Here is a 12,079-nt window from a genome sequence, read left to right on the forward strand (position 1 = left end):
TTTTGGGCTCCCCTGGTGGCGCAGCAGCTGAGAGTCCGCCTGCCGATGCAGGGGACACAGGTTCGTGCCCCGGTCCGGGAAAACCCCACATGCCGCGGAGCTGCTGGGCCCGTAAGCCATGGCCACCGCGCCTCCGCGTCCGGAGCCTGTGCTCCGCAACAAGAGAGGCCGCGATAGTGAGAGGTCCGCGTACCGCAAAAAAAAAAAATAAATAAATAAATAAAAGAAAGATTAAAGCCCCCAATTCTTTTCTTCAAGCTCTTTTGACTATAGAAACAACAGATTTGTGATGACCCAACTTCTCTTGCCTCTCCATTTCCCTCTTCTTCCGCCCAAATATATAAGTACATACACATACACTCATTTGCACTCATAAATGTCCTTCTTGCAACACAAGACATATCTTGACAAGCATGCTGTGATTTGGAATAGTCTGAATATTGAGCACAGCAAAGGTAACTTGGTTCTTTAATAGTGTGCTTTAATCAACAATCCCATCAATATGGTTTCACCAACTACAAACACATTCCTAGAATCAAGATAGGTTAATGTATGAATGGACTAAATATAGAATTATAATACCTAACACACGAAATTTATCATTGCACATTGATTTTGACTATTGGGTACTATATATTGCAACAAGATCATATCTTCTGATCTAGCTTTATAGGACTATATAGCTTGCAACTGAAAAATTCAGAAATATCTATGAATAAGGAGATAGCATTTTAATATATCATTTGTATTACTTTTTTTTTTAAGTTTTATTTGGGGGCTTTATTTGTAAGCTCATTTAATAATATCAGCTAAATTGAGGAGAAGGCAAGGTAAGCCCAAATGGTGCTGGGGGCAAGAGTTGGTTAAGATTAACGGGGTGAAGCTCTTACCTGTTAGAGGGGTACAGGACACTCCAGCATCTTCCTTATGGCCACAATTATGCTCTCCCCAGGAACTCTTTGGACACTGCTCAATAGAAAGCTCATTCCCAGTGCAGCGTACTTCATCCAACATTACTGGGCCAGATCCTTCCCCAAAATATGCCTGATTCCATGCTTTGGCAATGCCGCTGAACAAACATAAGAACATAAGTCAGAACAAAGGTTGGTCTGACTTTTTTCTTTTGCCCCTGGCAAAGGTAAAATTATGATTAATTCATAATTTCCCTTATCAATTCACTCCATAGGTCACACATGACTTGCTCTATTTCTTTTTTGTTTGCTTGTTTGTTGATCTTTATATTTTCAGCTATCACAAATCTTTCTAAGACTGCTAGTTATTCTCCAATAGTTACTCCCCTTTTCTTCATTAGTAATGGAACATCAGAGTTTTAGGAGGACAATGGCTATCCAGAATAAAGACCACATTTCCCACCCTCCCTTCCTTACAGTGAAGTTTGTTTGTTTGTTTGTTTTAAAATATGCATAACATAAAATTTACCACTTTAACCATTTTTAAGTGTACAATTGAGTGGCACTAAGTACATTCACCTTGTTGCGCAAGTATCACTAGCATCCATCTCCAGAACTTTTTAATCATCCCAAATTGAAGCTCTGTACTCATTTTATATGACTAAGTTTTGACCAATAACATTTAGGTAAAAGTGTCATGTATCACTTCCAGGAAGTATCCTTGTCCCACTTCCTCCTTCCTGGTGACTGTTAGGCAGAGGTGATGGCTGGAGCTTGAGAAGCTATCTTGGTCCATAAGGTGCCACACTAAGAATGAAAGAACTGCAAGCAAGAAAGAGCCTGGGGCCCTGATTACTGTGGAACCCACCATATCAGCCTTGAGCTATCTATGGTCTCTTGAGAGAGAAGTAAACTCTTGTCTTGTTTAAGCCACTGTTATCTTCATTTCTCTGTTACTCATGGCCAAATATCTCTTCACTCAAATTTATTTGACTAAATTTACTTCTCTCACTATTCAACGTGACACCATCTTCTAGAACCCCAGATTTAAATGAAGAAGATCACGATTGCCTGTCAAAATGGTTAATGACTTCAGAAATTGCATCTTAGCCCCTTTTAGCCTTTTAATTTTTAGACTAGAGCATTTATACTTGCAGTTTGTTTTTCAATGATTCTGCACCTATTCCCCATTATTTAAGTTGCCCTTTTCTTATAACATTATAACTATCTTAAGAATTTACAACCAAAACAAGAATATAATTTTTATATATGTAATTCAAATTTTACTGTCCAGAAATAAGGTTTTATTGGAACAAAGGCACACTGATTCCCAACTTATTGTCTGTGGCTGCTTTTGCGCTACACAAAAGCTCAGTTGAGTAGTTGGAAAGTCTAAAATACTCACTATCTGGCCCTTTACAGAAAAAGTTTGTTGACCCTTGCTCTAGAGGAAAGAGATTAATGAAAGCAAATATGGAAACTGATTTAGAGAACACTGAAAGTTGGAGAACAGAGGAGGAGGAGACAGGATGACTAATGCAGGTCATGGGGAAGCCAGATAGGAAAGCTTTGGAGAAAGGCAGATTAACAGCCTCCTTGGATCTTTGCCCTGGGATAAATGCTAGGAGAGAAAAAGATCTGTTAAAGAAAATTTCAACGGGTATAATTCACTGAGCCAATATTAGGTGCCATAAGAAAACCAGGGACCAATATGAGAGAATATAAAATTTGATCCCAAACTCATAACAGAAACAAAAAATAAACTCCAGATGGTCTAAAGACCTAAAGGGAAGGGAAGGGAAGGGAAGGGGAGGAGAGGGGAGGGGAGGGAAGGAGGAAGGAAGGAAGATGGCTAAAAAGTTAATATAGGGCTTCCCTGGTGGCGCAGTGGTTGAGAGTCCGCCTGCCGATGCAGGGGACACGGGTTCGTGCCCCGGTCCGGGAGGATCCCACATGCCGCGGAGCGGCTGGGCCCGTGAGCCATGGCCGCTGAGCCTGCGCGTGCGTAGCCTGTGCTCCGCAACGGGAGAGGCCGCAACAGCGAGAGGCCCGCTTACCGCAAAAAAAAAAAAAAAAAAATTAATATAATGAAATAATAAGAACATAGTTCTTATAACCTTGGTAATAGAGAATTTCCTGAGCAAGATAAAAAAAAAAAACACCCAGAAGTCAGAAAACACAGACTAAAAAAGTTAAATTTAACCACATATAAATTTGAACTACTGTATAGCAAAATACACCATAATCAGTCAAAAGGCAAACAAGCTGGAGGATATATTTGTAAAATGTAACCACAATCAAAGAAAAAAAACACTCCTAGAAATAAATAATAACTTATTATCATAATGAAAGACAAAATGACCAACATAAAAAAACAGGGCAAAGGAGAGGAACAGGCTATTTACAGAAGAAGAAATACCCATGGCCACTGACCATATGGTAAGATGCTCAACCTTACAATGGTCAAATTAAAACAATAAGAATGCATTCTTACATATCCTTAATATCATTTTCATTAAATATTTAGGCTAAAAGTTTACAAACTAAAGCCTTTTTATTCCCACGAAAAAAATAACAAACCAAGCCTAAAATATTCGTTAGTTGAGAGTGACTTGAGATGGGCTGGACAGAGTAACTGAAATATATTGTATTTCAAATATGTTAAAGATTATGTGATAGAGGTCCTAGGAGAAAACAAAAGGCCTGATTAACTGTCTCTGAACTGTGTCCCTTCCTTAAGGGAGGACACAGGATGGGAGAGCAGAAGCCCCAAACAGTGATTCTGGGGAAAGTCATCTATGTTATAATGCAGTCTTTTTTTTTTTTTTTTTTTTTTTAAATATTTGGCTGCATTGGGTCTTCCTTGCTGCACATGGGCTTTTCTCTAGTTGCAGCGAGGGGGGGCTACTCCGTTGCGGTGCGCGGGCTTCTCATTGTGGTGGCTTCTCTTGTTGCAGAGCATGGCTCTAGGCGTGCAGGCTTCAGTAGGTGCGGCATGCAGGCTCCATAGTTCTGGCTCGTGGGCTCTAGAGTGCAGGCTCAGTGGTTGTGGTGCATGGGCTTAGTTGCTCCGCAGCATGTGGGATCTTCCCGGACCAGGGCTCGAACCCATGTCCCCTGCATTGGCAGGTGGATTCTTAACCACTGTGCCACCAGGGAAGTCCTATAATGCAGTCTTAAAACACCATTTGGGTGTTTTATTTTCTTCCTTATATATTTCCAGGTTTTCCATTGTTTACAAACATTATTTTAATGATCACAAAAATGTTTAATTAAAATAAACTAATCAGAAAAGCTAATATAATAAATTCAAGAACCAAAAAAAAAAACTAACTAGGAAACTATGATGTAAAACAAAGTAGGTTTCCTAGCTAAGTTTTGAGTCTATTAAAATTAAGATTATAATGTTTATAAAGACACCCATTTCCTTCAACCAGTCACTAGTATTTCCTGGTGCCCTGGACTGTTCTGGCTCTCAGGGGAATACCAAAGAAATTGATGACTCTGCCCTTCAAGAGACTGTGCAATACTAGGGAAAGCAACATAAAACTCATGGGTTGTTAAAGGCAAATAAGTGCTATGTGAATTCGATAAAGCTGTGTGTTGTCTGTCCTTCCTTTGTGGAAATTATGTCCACACCAGCCCTGGCAGTTCATTTGTAGTAATAGTCCCAGTGTCACCTACTCTCTTACCCTCTGAACACAGAATAAATGTGTGGGGTTCTCTGATATAATACACTGATTTATTAGGTTATTTTCTGTAAAGATGTTTGACCTACATAGCAGCAATCCCCAATAAACACTGAATTGATTCTATGTCCGATCTTTACCCAAAACACTCCTAAACCTGCTTAGCTAATCTGACTGTATTCATATAAAGTTTGTTTGTTTCCCACAGGAAAAAAAAAGCAAATAAATAGTACCATCTGACTAACCCAGTCCCCAGGCTTAGCCACTACTTTGAATAGACACAGAATAGAGTCAGGCAATTCTATCGTGCAAGATAGTTACTTGTTAGGTTATAAAAGATTGGTCCCTTGACTGCAAATATCGGTTTGCGGCACTTGTAACATATGGATGAAAAAAGCTCATTTTTAATGATCAATAGCCTATATTTCTCCCTGGAAGACAACCCCCTCCATCTCCAATTATGATATTTGAAGTACACTGAATGATGACTGCATGCCAGACACTGGTCTCACAGCTTTATATGTATTAACTCTTTTAACCCTCCCTACAACCCCATGATGTTATTATCCCTAATTTACAAATGAGGAAACTGAGGTCCAGAAGTTAATAATTAGCCCAGCATTACACCACCATGAGATGGTAAGGCTTGTCTGGCTACAGAGCAGACCCTGAAACACCTGGCTTTCTTGCAGTCTCCTGGGGCATTTTCAGTGAAGGTGTCTATGGCATCGCAAATACAGTCTCTAAAACATGTTCATCATTGTTTCTTCCTACAATTAACTTTTCTCTCTTGACTTATCTATTTCTTTCAGCCCTATATTCATATTTATTCTTATTAACACCTGTCTATTTTGCAAACAGTGTAACATGAAAGAAAAAAAAATCCTACACTGGAAGCCATAAATCTCAAGATTCTGGCCCTCACTCACAGTATGATTTAGGGGCTTTGAGTAATCTCAGAGGGCCTAACTTTCTTATCTGTTATATAAGGCCTCTTTCCTGCTCAATAATTCCACATACCATTAATGTTTATAAAGTATTTTAGAAATTAATAAACAGTAAAATAAGAGAACAAAGAAACATTTTTAATTGTACCAGAAGAATTTTTATTCTGACCACTCAGTAGTATGGTTCTATATGATAATTTTATAGCAAAAAAAAAAAACCTAAGAAGAAAAAATGTTCAAAAATTTTAAGTTCTTATGTAAATTATGGCATATCCACACATAAAATATGATGTCACAGTTCTACACTACGCTTTTAAGAGCTCTAAAAGACATAGGAAATGCTTTAATGTTAAGTGCACGAAAGGAACTCCAATTAAAATGTCTCTACCTGAAACTTCACTGTGTACATATGCATTCTCAAGTTCAATTTTCTAACATCGGGCTGCCTCCTTTCCTGCTCCTCATCAAATTTAAGTATCTTAAGTACAGTAATTCCTTTTGTGTTTTAGGAACGTTGCCAGCTACCAAAATCTACAGACACCATTAAAATATGCGGGTCAACAAAGACAGCATCTCACAAAGAAATTGTAACTAGCACTCCAGAGAGGCATGGTGCAGTTTCCCTTTGGGAATTCGACAAGGCAAGTATGACTGAGATGAAATTTGCTTAAGAACAAATCATAAATTGAGATAAGCTATGATTATGCTGTCAGCTATCAACCTTGTAACATTAAAAATTATTTCATCTGAAAGTACTGTGCCTTTAAGTGAGCAAAACAAATTCGAGGGGAAGAGCAGCTGCAGAATATTGCTTTGTTGCAAGCTTATGAGAGAAGTATAAAATCAAGGGAAAGAAAAGCAAATGAACAATGTCAGCTCAGAGCCTAGAGTACTTATAATAATAACAAATCTCCACCAAGCTGGATTGTTGGTGATTACATAGGCTTGTGGAGGATCTTTGCTGCCTTGAATATTTGAAGATATTTTTCCTTTTAATCACTTTTCTGAACACAAATCTTCTCATACAAAAGATAGCAGTGAGCCAATGCTTGAGAAAGATGTAAACACTTTACTCAACCCACGCATGTGTTCAACATTAATATAGTCTTCCTTGTGATTCTCTCTCTATATTCTTTCCATGTAGTAGACTACTGTTTGCAACATGGTCTTTGTTTAGCAACAGTTTATATGAGTGAAAAAAGAAAATTTGTCTCTCAAGAAAGAACTCTACATTAAAACATGAATTTTTAGAATAACTATAAATGTAACTAAAATTTAGTGTCATTTAAACTTTCTACACATTTTTCTAAGCAACAAAAGCTTGCCTTTTCCCACAGAAATATATAAATAATAACAAATGCCTTATACCTTAAATTTAGAGTAATCTATACCGCAACTTGTAATGTTAAATATGCTGCTACTATACCCTTAAAATTCTTGTATTTTTGGCAAAGACATTGATTTCTTAGTAACTAACATGAAAATCAATTAGCATACCACTGATAACATAATTGGTGACACAGTAAATATACCCACATATACCCACATTAGAGTCTTTTAAAAATATGAAATTCATAGATACAGCTAACTAAATAGAAGTTCCAGATAGAGGAATGGTGTTTGATGATCTACCAAATGTCCAGCTTACTTTGAAATGTTTAATAACATTTTTCTTTGAATGTTTAATAACATCTTTCAGCTATAACAGTCCCCAATTATAGTCAATGTATACTGTATACCTACTATGTGTGCTAACTGCTTTATAACCACTAAACTCTCTACATCAGGAAATGTGTTATAGATGAGGAAACTGCAGCTAAGAGATATTCTGCAATTTTTCTTATCTCCAGAAATACAACTCAAATTCAGGTCATTCTGAGTACAGGGCACATGCTCATAATCTTATGCTATGCTGAGTCTGACACCATCTAAAATTTTGAGAAAAATTTGGTCTTGAAATTGATACCCATTCAGAAAGTTTTGAAAATCTAGTCTCAAAATTTAATGATTAATAACAGTTTTCCTCAAAAAGAGCTAGTTGGCCCTATTCCTGACCCATCCAAAGAAAATGATCATACCAGTCAGATCATACACCACCAGTAATTATAAGCCCTATGGACACAAGACTTTGCATGCTTATTCCTTTCCCATGCATAAACTGTGAAAGAGCATTTAGGTTGCAGAATCAGTTACAGGGGGAAAATGTAACCTACAGTGAAGGATTAGGCTGATGCCACCTTAATTCAGTGCTTAACCTTATCCTTATCAGTGGGGAAAACCAGAGCTGTTCTGTGACTCCTGATGAGGTTCAATATGAGAACATATCACCTGTGATGGTTTCTAGCCAAAATACTTGATTGATTTGATCTAATCAAGCTGTTGGACCTAGCCTCCCATTTCAGGAGTTACAAGAACCAGAGGAGTAGGCTAAATGATACCAGGAGGAAGAAATGAGACAAATCCAGAAGGTAGGATAGTCTCCAAAACAACTGGCTTGGTTTTTGGTCTCTTCAACAAGACAGTGTCATGAAAAACAAGAGGCTGTTCTAGATTACAAGAGATTTCAGGGACATAACATCCAGATGCACTGCAAGGTCCTGGACTAAATTCTGCTGTGGACAAACCATCTGACAAGGACATGGTGGGAACAACTATGGGAAAGTGAGTATGACAGGTTATTAGACAATTTAAGAATAATTACCATTTACATTAGTTGTGATAATGATAATTTGGCTATGTAGAACAATGTTCTTATTTTTAAGAGAGGCATACTGAAGTATTTAGAGGTAAAATGTTGAAACGTCTTTATTTTGCTTTAAAATACTTCAATATTAACATACAGTTTTGAAAAATAGGGGGGTCAGCTGCAAAAACAATTGCAAAAAAATTACTGTAGATGGTTCAAGGTACAAAATTCATGCTCTAGTGTCAAAGATTATGCTTAAATGGACAAAATGATACATGGACAGAGAAGCTTTAGAAGCCTCCACATCCACCCACCCCTACCTGCCACGACATGCTAAATATTTTTTTTTCTAATTTAAAGTAAAATATCAACTTTCAAAAGATTCCCTAATATAATTTTAGAGAAACTTTTAGGCTTGCTATATCAATGTTCAAAATCACTAAAGACAGGGGTTAGAGGATCCAAAATTACAACATACTATTCCAAAATAATCACAACTAAAGCAACATTTAATGTTGGTTTTCATATTCTGTTTTTATTACACATGCTTAATTGCCATATCCTGCATAGGAATTATTTCCTTTGTACATTAATAAACATCCTTTGTTCTAAGCACATACCTCCCAAATAAGGAGGCAAAGGTCAAAAGTTTAGACAGTATCTGGGGAAAAGGAATTGAACTTCAGTTAAAGCCTAACAACTAGTTTCATCATATGACTCTGATAAGTCGCTGCAGCTGACAGTGCTAGTCATTACCTGGGAGTAATGTAAAGGCTCCTGAAGAAAAGTGGTAAAAGCTGGGCTTCCCTGGTGGTGCAGTGGTTGAGAGTCCGCCTGCCGATGCAGGGGACGCGGGTTCGTGGCCCGGTTTGGGAGGGTCCCACGTGCCGCGGAGCGGCTGGGCCCGTGGGCCATGGCCACTGGGCCTGCGCGTCCGGAGCCTGTGCTCCGCAGCGGGAGAGGCCGCGGCAGTGAGAGGCCCGCGTAAACGGGGGAAAAAAAAAAAAAAAAGTGGTAAAAACCTTAGATTCTTAGGGATATAAAATCAGCTGAATTCAGATACACATAGGTTAGACCTAAGAGTACATAACCGTTCTCTTCAGGGAGCCTACAGCCTAATACAAAGATCAAAAGGTGGCTTTTTCCATTTGTTCAAAGAAATCTGCAATTTAAACACACCTATCTTTGGGTATGGAAATAATAAACTCAAAAATTCAAGCAATTAAAAAATAAAAATAAATAAATAAAATTTTTTAAAATAAAATAAAAAAAAAATTCAAGCAAAAGAAAACAAGAACAAGAAAGACCAACCTCAGGCCCAGCTGCCTGCAGACCACTTCTGCATCTGCATCATCCCACTGGTCGTCACAGACGGTCCCCCACTGACCTGCATGGTAGAGCTCCACTCGGCCCTCACGCGCACTGCTCCCTCCAGCAAGGCGTAGGACGGGGAACGCAGGGCCTGCACAACGTGAAATTCACAACAAAGTAAACCTACGGATTCACACTGGGCGAGAAGATCAGGTATAGTTTATTTCTTTGCCATTCTCGATAATTAACTTATATTTATTAAGTGATATGGACATACCCACGCATGTCTAATATATTTTATGGTACTCTCTACCAATTAAAATACTCCAATTTGAATTACGCTCATACAAATAGCTCTCAAGAGGAAATAGTCTCAATTCATTTTCCCCCGAGGACCTCAGAAACCAGAAAAGACACACTCAAAATTGCAGTTATTGGAAACCCATTTGATTTTTACTGGGTTGCTGCCACCATGGTGGTGGTGGCATTGGTTTTCTATTTACAGTAACTTGAGCATTACCAATATGTAATTATTAAGAATGGCACTTATGTCTATAAGATACTTGTTTTCAGCATAGAAATATTTTTACATTTACGTAGAAATCAAGACAAAGTTAACATCTAACACATTATAACAAGCTGGTGGACATCACAACCAGCACCTTCAAAGAACAATATTGAAAATTCATTTGGGTATGAATCAGTTCATACTCTGTGAAGAACCACCAGAGGATTCCCACTGCAAATTCCGTATTGTAGTCTACAGTGCCCTTATCTAGCTTCGTGAGTTTCTGAATTTCTCTCTCCCTCTTTTTTTAAAAAAATATTTATTTATTTATTTGGCTGCACCAGGTCTCTGTTGTGGCATGTGGGATCTTTTAGTTGTGGCATACGGGATCTAGTTCCCTGACTAGGGATCGAACCTGGGGCCCCTGCATTGGGAGCACTGAGCCTTAACCACTGGACCACCAGGGAAGTCCCTGAATTTCTCCCTCTTTATCCTGGTCTAGAATTGAGGACACAGGGAATGCCCTTCCCTTTTGCCCGTGTACCTCAGATTCCCAGCTATACAGAGGCATGTAATAAATATTTGTTGACTGAGTGGATTGGCAAGTGATAACTAAAAGCCTAGAAAGGATGTCCCAAACAAGGAAAAATAATTAGCAATATCTGTTCATTCAATTCAGTGTATTAAACAGGTATTAGGCAGAAAGACACTGCACAGACACTACCCTCAAGAAGTACACTGCCTCAGGACATGGACAACATGAGTACAGATGAGATAGCATCGAGAAGACCCTGCAGGGATTCAGGTGCAAGGGCTGCTTGCTCACCAGTGGGGGTAATTAGAGAATCTCTTCTGAAGAAGTTGGTAGCTGAAGAGGGCCAAGATGATGGATGGAATTTCAGAAGTCAGACACGGGTGAAGTGCGGTTCAGGCAAAACGAACAGTATGAACAAAAACATAGAAGCACAAAGCTGTATGTATTGGGGAAACAGTATGGCAGTCTAATTTTTCTGGAATAGAGGATGTGAGATGGTAAAAGATTCAGAACAGGCTGGGTTCCTATAAGGAAATTTAGTTGCATCTTTTGCTAAATGCTCATCATTTATCCACATGAAATATGCTCCTAATTCTTCCACAGTGTTAGTGGGGTCAATAAATGGTATTTGGACATTCATATTTATATTCAAATATCACACTCGAGGAAGGATTTAGAATAGTGAACATTTGCATCTACTCATATACTAATACTTGTAATATAGTTTTCTTACGTAAGTCAACTAGCACTTGTAATTTGTAAAAGGATAAAAGACAGGTTTAATAAACATAACTGGTCTCAATATTGTATATTGGCTTCTTATAATGACTGATCACTGAATTATGCTAATAAACTTAAATTTTCATGTTATTATGTTTATTTTTCCTCTAAGAAGCTTGGAAAATATAGAAAAAGTGATGGAAAAAATGTATAAATTTCTTAAATTATTATATTCTCCTCTACCTCCCCGCCCCCCATCTCCATGGTAAGCTTGGAGAAAACAGAAAAACAAAATTTTCTAAGAGAAAATTTAAAATCACCTACAACCTAGAAACATTATCGCATATTACCCTACATTTTTTTAAGGTCGTGTTTTACTTTAAAACATATAGTTTTTCCACTGGTTGTGTAAGTAATTGTGAAAATATAGAGAAGCTCAAAGACAAAATTTAGTCAACATCTCACATCCTCCCAACAAATACACACACAAAGCATTTGAAAAAGATTTCAGTGAAGTAATTGACTCATATTTAACTTATGGATAAATAAAACTCCCAGACGTTTCATTTAGATTGCTATATCCTATGTCCAGTACTCACCCACGATCTACTTTGTAAGCGTTGGAAAAGTACTAGATGCCAAGACGCCAAATGTAAATTCCAAACTAAAAGAATGTATTAAAAATCTAGGGCTTCCCTGGTGGCGCAGTGGTTGAGAGTCCGCCTGCCGATGCAGGGGACACGGGTTCGTGCCCCGGTCCGGGAGGATCCCA

The 12,079-nt window shown here is 38.1% G+C and overlaps 1 protein-coding gene across 1 annotated transcript in view; it reads right to left on the reverse strand.

Moving 5' to 3' along the window:
• PRSS12 (serine protease 12) overlaps window positions 1–12,079 on the reverse strand; it is an 83,190-nt gene that overhangs the window by 42,736 nt on the left and 28,375 nt on the right. The window contains exons 4-5 of the mRNA XM_007114686.3: window positions 9,545–9,695; window positions 891–1,069 (exon numbers count right to left, since the gene is read on the reverse strand). Coding sequence (XP_007114748.2) covers window positions 891–1,069; window positions 9,545–9,695 — 330 coding nt within the window. The remainder of the gene's footprint in view (window positions 1–890; window positions 1,070–9,544; window positions 9,696–12,079) is intronic.

The sequence above is a fragment of the Physeter macrocephalus genome, chromosome 7 (genome assembly GCF_002837175.3).
Source record: "Physeter macrocephalus isolate SW-GA chromosome 7, ASM283717v5, whole genome shotgun sequence".
Lineage (NCBI taxonomy): Eukaryota > Metazoa > Chordata > Mammalia > Artiodactyla > Physeteridae > Physeter > Physeter macrocephalus.